This window comes from Notechis scutatus, chromosome 2, assembly GCF_049901735.1.
Source record: "Notechis scutatus isolate UNSWTSFEM ecotype Mainland chromosome 2, rNotScu1.2, whole genome shotgun sequence".
In the NCBI taxonomy this organism is placed as follows: domain Eukaryota; kingdom Metazoa; phylum Chordata; class Lepidosauria; order Squamata; family Elapidae; genus Notechis; species Notechis scutatus.
In genome coordinates, this window is record NC_142010.1 from 178,043,788 (window position 1) to 178,055,215 (window position 11,428).

The 11,428-nt window shown below is 36.3% G+C and overlaps 1 protein-coding gene across 2 annotated transcripts in view; it reads left to right on the plus strand.

Annotated features, from left to right (window-relative positions):
- Positions 1-11,205, plus strand: part of SLC44A1 (solute carrier family 44 member 1) — a 105,678-nt gene extending 94,473 nt beyond the window's left edge. Inside the window, exons 14-16 of one of the 2 annotated variants that reach the window (XM_026680575.2) lie at positions 2,347-2,583; positions 3,456-3,536; positions 7,000-11,205. In XM_026680575.2, the coding sequence (XP_026536360.1) occupies positions 2,347-2,583; positions 3,456-3,536; positions 7,000-7,023 (342 nt within the window). In that variant the 3' untranslated portion in view covers positions 7,024-11,205. Of the gene's footprint in view, positions 1-2,346; positions 2,584-3,455; positions 3,773-6,999 lie in introns of those variants that run through there. The other variant, XM_026680574.2, reaches the window with a different exon arrangement.
- The last annotated feature ends 223 nt before the right edge of the window (positions 11,206-11,428 follow it).

An 11,428-nucleotide genomic window follows, 5' to 3' on the forward strand; every position in this document is an offset into this window, starting at 1 on the left:
TTGAAGCAGCGAAGGAGAGAGGGAAGGGAAAGGACTTGGGTTTTTTTTCTTTCCTTCCTTATGCTGACAGCTAAGAGACGTAAGCAAGAAATTGAAAAAAAAATCCACTTTGACATCAATAGGCATTTAAGCTGAAAATAAAATGTCAAAGGGATAATAAAGATTTCTGGATACTTAAAAGCTTTTAAAAGCAGGAAAGGAGAGAAAAAGCATAAAAGGGCAGGATCTGGAAAAATGGAGGAGACTGCCTGGAATTAAAAGGAAATTACAGTGAAATCTCAACAAGATTACTAAAAGATACATTTGAACTGAAACCTGGCAACAAAATAATAGAACCCCAGGAAGAGAAAGTGGAAAAAAGAAGCAAGAAGAAACATTCTTTGGATTACTTGGTGATCTTTGGATTTTTGGTTATTGCATTTAAATGACTAAAATCAATTGGGTGGTTGTTTAAAAGTGTTTAAAATGGCACCACTTTTAGAAGAACTGAAAATGGAACTTAAAAAGTACAAAGAAGATGCACAAGAAGGGAGAAGTTCTTTTGGCTTGGTATTTCAACTCTTAGAAATGGAGATCTGGAACTATGAGAAACAACAAGAAACGCTTGCAGAACAAGAAGATTGAGACAAAGAAGAAGCCATCTTTAATGATCAAGTAATTTTATGTGGGGGAAAAAGAGGAAAGGGGGGAAAGAGAATGAAAAGTTTAAGATTTGAAAAAACAACCAAAAAAAAAAAAGAATAGTTTGAAAAATAAGTATAACATTAGAAAGCAACAGAAGAGGGGATTACAGAAGAGAGAATTAGAAGTAGAGAGACAAGGAGGTAAAAAGGGAAGAAGAAGAGGGGGAAGAAGGAAAGGAAAAGAAGTTATAAAGAACAGAAACAAGAGAAAGAGAAACAGAGAAAAGGTATAAGAATTGAAAGTATAAACCTGTTTAGAGACAATGGGTGAAAACTTAATTGTAAAAGGGATTCTGCAAAGGTACATAAGATAGTATTGTTATATTACAAATAGAAATAATTTTAGAAAATATGATTAAAATGATGGATAAAACATTGTAATCTAGTGGAATCTAGTTTGTTAATAAATAAATGAAATAAAGTGAATGAGAGAATTAAATTAGGAAAGGATGGGAACATTTTAACTATTATTAATGAAGATATTAAGATTTTAATGATTATTAATGATAGAATTGAATTGGAATGGAATGAGTGCTTTATTTACATATATATATATATATATATATATATATATATATATATATATATATATATATATATATATATATATATATATATATATATATATATATATATATATATATATATATATATATATAAAACCTTTTTTTAAGAATATAGTGTGTATTTTAAGAATGTACCAAGCAGAATTCGTTTGGAAGTTATGTATTATATTGAATGTTATAATCTTAAACGTATACATTGAAGCTTAAATAAGAGTTGGATGGATAAAATTAAAAGATATAAAGGTGTCATACTCCAATTAGTAACTACAGGGAAAAATTTGTTTAATGAGAAAAGATAATATGAAATTGAAACAGGACAGACAAAAGTATAATATAATGATTTGAACTGAGATGAGATAATCAAAATAAAGTTGAGAAAATTAAAAGAGGGGAAAAACTATGTACAAAATGTAAAACAGGAATAAGATATGGAATAGAACACAAAAATGAGCATGAAATTGAGTTTGTGTCTGTATGAAGAAGTGATAACCCGGGACCATGCTATTTTCAAAAAAAGATGTTTTATTTATATTATGTTTTTTTCTTTGTGAAACCCAAATAAAATTTTCAAAAAAAAATATATCCAAGAAAATTGCCATCTTGGAGTGTGTGTGTGATATATAGTTAGCACTAATTATTAGGAAAAAGTCATTATATTATTAGAATTAAAGCTTGGGTTAAATAATACATATATGAGAACTGAACCTTTCTTAATAATTTTAGTTTCAGGCCCAGTCCTTACCAAGTCTGATGCCTTGCTATGTTGGCTAGAAATGATATGAATAGAAGACAAACTGTCCATTAAGGAAGAATTAAGAATTAGTACAACTAAACGTTTTATTTTTTGATTATCTTAAAAAGAGGTAACATTTGTTCTGCTGTAAAGTCCTGATCGAAAAAGTAATTAAAAAGATAGCATAACATATGAAAAGAGAGGGAGAAGGAATAAATACTTCATTATTAAAGTCCATTGTTATTAGGCAGAGATTTGACAGACTTTAGTAGTTCAATTGGTCACCTAAATCCTGGAGGCGAGGTGTCCTTTGGCAATCAGTGATGCGCTGTGCTTTCTCAACTCTGCTTTCTTGTTTCCCTAGGTCTTAATAGTGTGCAGCACAGGCTTGGCAGGGATCATGCTGCTGAATTACCAGCGAGACTACACAGTGTGGGTGCTGCCCCTTATCATTGTCTGCCTGTTTGCATTCCTGGTTGCTCACTGTTTCCTGTCTATTTATGAGATGGTAGTGGATGTTCTTTTCTTGTGCTTTGCCATTGACACCAAGTATAATGATGGCAGTCCTGGAAAGGAGTTCTACATGGATAAAGTCCTGATGGTGAGGCCCTTCTATATTCCTGCACTCTCCTAAGTGGGAGGAATCATTAACTGCAAAAACACTAGTCCAGTGGTTGTTGAATGTTGTTTCCCTTAGGAACTGTGTTTTGAAATGTTTGCTAGTTTATTTGATGTTAACGGCTATTTGTTTTTATGCCACACCATGTTGGAAGTTATTTGACAAGCTTCCATACATATATGTATGTGTGTGTGTGTGTGTGTGTGTGTGTGTAACCTAAGACTTTTCAGTGGTTCTTTTTTGTGACATATATTACAAGCTACTTGAGTTTTCAGACCACATAGAAGCATATATAGTGCATCTCCTCCTGTTTTCTTCTCAAAACAGTGTTAGGAGGTAGGTTGGGCTGGGAAGAGAGTGAAAAGTAGGACCTGATGCAACTTAACCACGACAGCACATGCTTATCTCATTAAATATGTAATAAATAAAATTAATAAATGCTAAAAAGCAGAAAGCATTAGGGAAAGTGCATCAGTTATAGAGTTTGTTTCAAGAACATTAGCCATAATTTGGCATTTCAAATGGCTTAACCTTTAACATGTGATCATCATAAGGGTTCTTTGGATAAATGTCAAGGATCAACTGACATTACTACTTCCTAGCAGCCAAAGGGAAGAGAGTGTCCAATAAGTGCATTAGCATCAGGACATTTGCCCAGACAACAAAGCTAATGCTGGGAGGAAATTGAAGAGTGGAAAGTTTTTAGAGAGCAACAGCACAGTTGCCCAAGCAACAGATAATTTTTCTTGTCCTATCTGGGAGTTGGAGTCAGTTCTTTAAAAGCATGATGGAGAAGGTCTTAGTATTTAGGTTCCAGAGAATAATGCAGTGAATTTTCCCCAACTATTTTTCAGGAATTTGTGGAGAACAGCAGAAAAGCATTGAAAGAAGCTGGCCGGGGGAGTGGAGGTGAAGGCAAGGAGCTCAAACCAATGGTAGGTCCAAAAGAAGAGACAGCTGCTCTTTTCCAAGAATTTCATTTGTACTTCCTATTCCTTTCGATTTTCACTGACTGTGCTTCTTCAGAAGAAGCGTTTGTCATTTGTGTTACTCAAGATGTTCTGCTTTTTCTGTTTGTGAGCTTGCCTTTTACCTGGATGGCAGAGTTTTTGTCACAGCTGAGAGCGCCTCCCATAAAAGTAAGCTGAAAGGAATGGTATCTTCATTCTTCTGTGTTTATGTCACCAAGGCTACTAGTAGTATTCACAGTGTTCTAAGGGCTAAAAACAGAGGGAAAGTGCTTATTTTAACAATAGCAATAGCACATAGACTTATATACCACTTCATAATGCTTTATAGCTCTCTTTAAGTGGTTTACAGAGTCAGCCTGTTGCCCCCAACTATCTGGGGTCATTTTACCAACCTCGGAAAGATGGAAGCTGAGTCAACCTTGAGCCAGTCAGGATTGAACTCCTGCCTGTGAGCAGAGTTAGCCTGCAATACTGCATTCTAACCACTGGAATATCTTGAAATATTAGACCTACGAGTAAATTGCCTAGCTATTCTACCTCTCTCTTCCCCTGCTCTGTCCTGGGTTGCTAATGGAATTCTGCAAGAGCCTGCAGCCACACCCAGATCACATGACCCCCCCTCACTGCAAAGATGGAGAACATTCACCACCAGATCCGTGATTTCCATTTGGCTGCAACTGATCTTCTGATATATTTGGTTGGAAAGCTCAGGGGTGAATGGAAGTGGTCCTATCTAATTCACTGTCATATTTTATTTCTGTTAGTATCAACAATCAGGTCTTTGAAAGGAAGTTCTACTTTGATGAAGGCTTGAACAAACCATCTTAGTAAAGTAAATTTTATCACAGCTTTGCCTCAGTGAGTCAATGCAGAGCATCTCTCTGAAACAATTAAAAGCAGTCTTGTGTAGTCTTCATACTGTAAGCAATTCATTTAGGCTTCATTTTAAGTTGCTATTCTCCCCTACCAGATAGGAAATAGATATAGCAACTCCTTCCAACCTGCTAAAATATCATTTTTCCTAGTTTTGCTTCTTATCCCCTCCCTATCTCCTTTCTTTACCATTGTTCTTCTATGTTTTATGACTTATGAATAAATATATAATGTAGGCTTCCTTGGTCGGAAAAACTTCATTGCTTATAACTGAGTATCAATAACTCAGAGACAAGAGCAGGTTCATTAACATAGCATTATTACTGTAGTTTGTAGTCGGATTGGAATTAAAACATATGGGTACTTGCTTTTTTTCTTCCTGAATCAGCACCCTGTTTTGGAGATATTACATTGGGTCAGAAGGTTTTCCTCTCTGCTCTTTTCCCCGAACTGACTCACATGCAAATTTACAATTAAAATGTCCAGTCTGAAACAGCAGGGCCTACAACCAATTCTCTGCATCCAAGAGAGACCTCAGAGACTGGACAGTCATTTGTTGGGCATATTTTAATCCTGTACAGTTGGCATTAGGTTTGGTGGCCCAAATGGCCCCTTCTGGGATGAGAACCATGGAAGCCATCCTAAGCTTGAAAGAAATGCAATGAAATAAATTATAGTAAACAACTGCAGTCCATAAATATACACTGCTCAAAAAAATAAAGGGAACACTTAAACAACACAATGTAACTCCAAGTCAATCACATTTATGTGAAATCAAACTGTCCACTTAGGTAGCAACACTGATTGACAATCAATTTCACATGCTGTTGTGAGAATGGAATAGACAACAGGTGGAAAGCAAGACATCCCCAATAAAGGAGTGGTTCTGCAGGTGGTGACCACAGACCACTTCTCAGTTCCTATGCTTTCTGGCTGATGGTTTGGTCACTTTTGAATGCTGGCGGTGCTTTCACTCTAGTGGTAGCATGAGACGGAGTCTACAACCCGCACAAGTGGCTCAGGTAGTGCAGCTCATCCAGGATGGCACATTAATGCAAACTTTGGCAAGGTTTGTTGTGTCTGTCAGCGTAGTGTCCACAGCATGGAGGCGCTACCAGGAGACAGGCCAGTTCATCAGGAGACGTGGAGGAGGCCGTAGGAGGGCAACAACCCAGCATCAGGACCGCTACCTCCGTCGTTGTACAAGGAGGGACAGGAGGAGCACTGCCAGAGCCCTGCAAAATGACCTGCAGCGGGCCACAAGTGTGCATGTGGCTGCTCAAACAGTCAGAAACAGACTCCATGAGGGTGGTATGAGGGCACGATGTCCACAGGTGGAGGTTGTGCTTACAGCCCAACACCGTGCAGGACGCTTGGCATTTGCCAGAGAACACCAAGATTGGCACATTCGCCACTGGTGCCCTGTGCTCTTCACGGATGAAAGCAGGTTCACACTGAGCACATGTGACAGACGTGACAGGGTTTGGAGACGCCGTGGACCGTTCTGCTGCCTGCAGCATCCTCCAGCATGACTGGTTTGGCAGTGGGTCAGTAATGGTGTGGGGTGGCATTTCTTTAGGGGGCCACACAGCCCTCCATGTGCTCGCCAGAGGTAGCCTGACTGCCATTAGGTACCGAGATGAGATCCTCAGACCCCTTGTGAGACCATATACTGGTGCGGTTGGCCCTGGGTTCCTCCTAATGCAAGACAATGCTAGACCTCGTGTGCTGGAGTGTGTCAGCAGTTCCTGCAAGATGAAGGCATTGATGCTATGGACTGGCCCGCCCGTTCCCCAGACCTGAATCCAATTGAGCACATCTGGGACATCATGTCTCGTTCCATCCACCAACGCCACGTTGCACCACAGACTGTCCAGGAGTTGGGGGATGCTTTAGTCCAGGTGTGGGAGGAGATCCCTCAGGAGATCATCTGCCACCTCATCAGGAGCACGCTCAGGCATTGTAGGGAGGTCATACAGGCACGTGGAGGCCACACACACTACTGAGCCTCATTTTGACTTGTTTTAAGGACATTACATCAAAGTTGGATCAGCCTGTAGTGTTTTTTTTCCACTTTAATTTTGAGTGTAACTCCAAATCCAGACCTCCATGGGTTACTAAATTTGATTTCCATTGATAATTTTTGTGATTTTGTTGTCAGCACATTCAACTACGTAATAAACAAAGTATTTAATAAGAATATTTCATTCATTCAGATCTAGGATGTCTTATTTTTGTGTTCCGTTTATTTTTTTGAGCAGTGTATATGCATAAATATTGTCTACAGCTTTCAAGTTGAACTTTAAACATTTGTGCCAAAGAAACAGATTCTTCTTTTTCTCTGCGTACTACTGCTATGATACATGTGTGTTTGTTTTAAAAACCTCCAATTTCCCACATTTTTTTTGTCAAAGTAATACAGCACTGTGTCTTTTCAAAATTTAACTGCAGTTATAATTTTAAAATTAGCATGGTTTCTTAATTATGTTCTTGATCTAGAAATGCAATGTTTAATTTTTAACCCACCCACCCCAATTTATAACTTCTTTTCCAGGTCTCTGGAGCAAGTTCATCATGAAGTTGGTCAGCCGATATGGAAAGCATTGACATTCCAAAACAATACTATGTATTTCTCTCTTTCTCTTTCTCTAGCTCTCTCTCTATATATATCTATATTATTTTAAAAGCAGCCAAAATCAGAGAAAAGGAACAGGGATTTAATACTTTTTTAATGATTATTTTTGTGAAACATGTACTCTTTTCATACGGGTGGCTTTTACAAGCAACTTTTATCATTGTTCCATTTTTAAAAAAAATCATTGTGATTCATGGTGATGTTATGATTGTAATCCGATAGAGATTTCAAAATTTGGAGGAGAATTCCACAATATTTAAAAATAATAATGCAAGATTTTCAGATTTGGAATAACATAAGTAGGTCAAATAATTTCCCCACATTTTTATTTTTAACATAACACTTTAGAATTCAGTGAGTAATGACTGTTCTGGGAGGAAAAAAAATCCTTTGTTAGAACTTTTTATTAATTAGAATCAGAATGGATAATACATTAATCATGTTGGATTTTGTTGCTTCTTTGTAATGGAATACAAATAGGATTGAGTAAGTTTAACATATTCAGATTTTTTTTTTGTATTATATAATTTAAGACATTAAAAAAAAACACAACACATCCTAACTCCTCAGGTATTAAGATATTGAGACAGCCCCTGAATCTGTGAAGGACAAACTAAAGATGTATGAGGAAGAATGAGTTTAATATGCAACTTCCGTCCTGTGTTATCTTATTTTCCCTGTTAGGTTTAATCTTGTCCTTTGCACATTGTTTTTTCTTTGAACTAAGCAGATTCTTCATTTAAACAATTTAATAACAACATTCTGATGCTCAGCCTGAGATATGCTCCATTGTTGTTCGTTCATAACAATATGGAAAGATTTTAAGAGTAGAGGCAAATTGTACTACTATACAAAAATAAGTACTGTAAGTTGCTTGTGGTTTTTTTTTGTTACTGTTGACCCCCCCTATCTGGGACATATTTCATTATATATTTGATAATTTAGTGGAGTATAGTAGGAAAGAGCACATGAACATCTTTTTGAAATGTCACTGTCTTAGTATATAATGTAGGTCTTAAAGTAGTCTCTGTATATTCATGATCAGGGGATATGAGAGCCACATGAATACTTCAGAAACTTCCAGAAAGCAATATTTCTCTCCCATTCCATCTTCCTTCATTTTTAGAATATTTTTTTTCTAATTGTTTTAGTAACAGGCTAAGTACTGAAACTCTTGCCCTCCTAAAAGGCTATGCTTCTTGCAGTGGGATGTGGAGAATATCAGAACTTCTTGGGTATGTGGAAAGTGATTATTTTTTTTGTGCCAAACCAAGATTTGTTTGAATGGTAATAATATTATTGTTCTAAGTTTATTTGGGAATTGGTAAATATCTTTTCAGTCTTTGGTACCAAGAATGCAAACATAGAACTCTTTCATTGAATCTTGATCTTAAATAGATATTGTTGGCCCTTTTAATCTTTTCTTTTCCTGATAACATAGTATCTTAAACTTGAGGTGGAAAGTTCATCCATTCATTCAGATGATAAATGGATAATAAACTATTCAAATATTTAATGACAAATTTATATGAGGAGATACTATTGGGGATGTTTCTCTTTAAAGAAATATATCAACAAAATTTCTTTGTGCTTAACTGCCAAATGTTATTTCATTTGTTTTAGTAGTAAGTTACCAATCTTTTCTCCTCTGAGAAATAGGTATCTTTTTCTTTTGCATTCCCTGCTTTTACTCAGTCTAACAGTATCCTCTTACAGTATCCTCTATCCCCTTCCCAGTTTCATAAAGCAAAGGTTTGATAACTCTACTTGTATCCTAATAGATTGTTTTATTCTTCTATCAGCCCTTATCTCTACCCTGCCCCAAACTGTAGTAAGTGTTATTTTGGAATTTCACTAGAAGAAAATAGAAAAGTAAGCACAGATAGGAGAATAATTGAGCAACTTTTACTACCAGTCTATGCTGTACTTTAAATCCATTTGCCTTTCTGCACAACTCTCATTGAACATCTATGATAGTTGTTTGCTGACGTGTACAATTTGTCTCCTATTTGACACATGGAAGTTTTTTGATATACAGATGCTTAGAACCCTCAGGATACTCTCATATTAAGCATGCATTCTGGAAATCACATCTTGGTTTTCCTTTGATCATGTTGGTTTCTGGAAAGAACTATGAGAAGGCATTCGGTACCATGTCAGATATTTGAATGATTGATCTGTAATGGAAATTGATTTTTGAAATGTTCTTGAGAATAGGTAATCTTCATGCCCTAATTTCATTCAGTTTCTAACTTCTAATAGTTGGGATCATTTTCTTCCTTTTTATCAATAGCTTTTCACTTTTAGGGCATTGCTTCTGATATATTCTGAAGGCTTGATCCATGTCCCTCATTCATTAGAAGGTTGACTCTTATTCTAGATCAGCTTTCTAGGGATGCTCTAAGATACAGTATAGTCCTTGAGATCATCAACTTTTATGTTAGTCAAGTTATAACTTTGTAAGTAATTGAGGAAGCAATTGAGAAAACTGGCTGCTTCTTTTGCATGGGGTCCATAACCAGGACACAAACTAGTAAGAGGGTTCCTGATCATCTCACCAATTACCATTATACACCAAAAGCTAGCATGATTGGGCCAGAACAACTATTTTAGATCTTTAGGGTGCAAGGTAATATTTTTATGGGAAAACATCCTGTAGTTTGAAGTAATAACCAGGAATGTGTCTCTGCTTCTGGTTTTTGTATTAGATCAGGCCAAAAGCATGATTGGCAAATCTTGCTTTCCAGAAGGTTCCAGAGTTTGAAAAGGCTCCTTCCCTATTAATATGAATAGCCAGAGACCTCTGGAAGAACTTCATTGCCTGTTGGTAGCTTTCATTTATCAAGTAATCGGTTTTGTGTGTTAAATTCCTTTCTTCATTCTGAAATTTACTATGTAATGAATGCTAATATTTCTCTGTTTGGCTTAATGTAACGATAAATGCTTATAGTGTAATTGCAGAGAATAATTTCATGATCTGTTTTATGCTATATATTCTTTTGTTACAATTTTTTAAAGAAACTATTTTTGTTAATATAAAAGTAAATATTTCAGAGTAAAATTTTTAAACTTTATTGCACTAAATGCAGATGTGGAGAGAGAAAAAAGGAATGCCTCAGTAGTTGAATCACTCCAGAGAATCTTTTGGGGAGGAGAGCTACTGCTCTAGGTAAGCTTAGCCAACAGTTATGAAAATAGGTGTAGCGACAAGGTGACTGGCTACCAGTGTTTTTATATATGGCTGTTTTGATTCTGTGCTTCCTTTCAAAGGATGAGACCTTTTCAAACTGCTGCTGAATGAAACATAGCATTCTGTAATTAACTGGTGGTCTTTGCTGTGTAACTAAATGCTTCAGTTAATTTTTATAAATCATATCACATCTCAATCTTTTCAGGCTACTTGCAATAAAAATCAGGACAGTCAGTCACATAATCCAATTATGAAACTGTAAGTTTAGCAAAGTAGATTAGCCTCTGTTCCTGCTAACATGCTGATTTTACCAATGTGAATTATGCCATGAAATTTCATTTTAAGGTAGCTGACACAAATCAAGGTTTGAAATGCACGTCTTAGCAGGAACCAAGGTAATAGTCTAGGCTTAAACTAGAGCACTGCTTTAAATCTCTTTAAATGTAAATATTACATGTTACTGTAATGATATTGGAGGAGAATTATGAGGAGGAGCCTTAATATACAGGAGGAAGTTATGTAGCTTTGCCCTGGCAAACGTAGATTGTTGTAAGTCACTGAAGTGATATTTATTATGAAAGAAATCTGGACTTAGCAGATTGAAAACCACAGCAGTTGGACCACAAACAGAAAAGGAACGGCAAGACACTTAAGTAGCTCCTCCAAGGTTATCTGCCATCGAGTTCTACTTCAACAATGACTCAAGATAGGAGACCTGGATTAGACTCACCACTGATATCATCCCAATTCCTGCATTCCAGGCTCTACAAACTTGTGTTCCCTGCTTGCTGAAAGCCTTGAGAAAAGAGATGCTTTTGGGTTTGAACTTGCAACTAGAATTGTAAAGAGAAACAAATTTTTGTATTTTTGTATACCTTGATTGTGCAGCATTTTTATATACAGGTCCTGTTTTACAAATAAAATTGGTTTCTTAACCTGGTGTTTAAAAAGTTTTATGGATATTACTTCTCTTAGGAGCTGTGACCTTCAAGGTGAACATATCTCCTATTTTCAGGCAGACAGGTACACTTCAGGCTAGTAGGACCTGGAGATTTTTGAGATATTTTACCAAGCATGAAATGGCACCTGTCTGGTCAAATTACTTGTTTAAGCAGTGATATTTTTAGGCAGAACTCCATAAAAAATAGAGTTACTCTC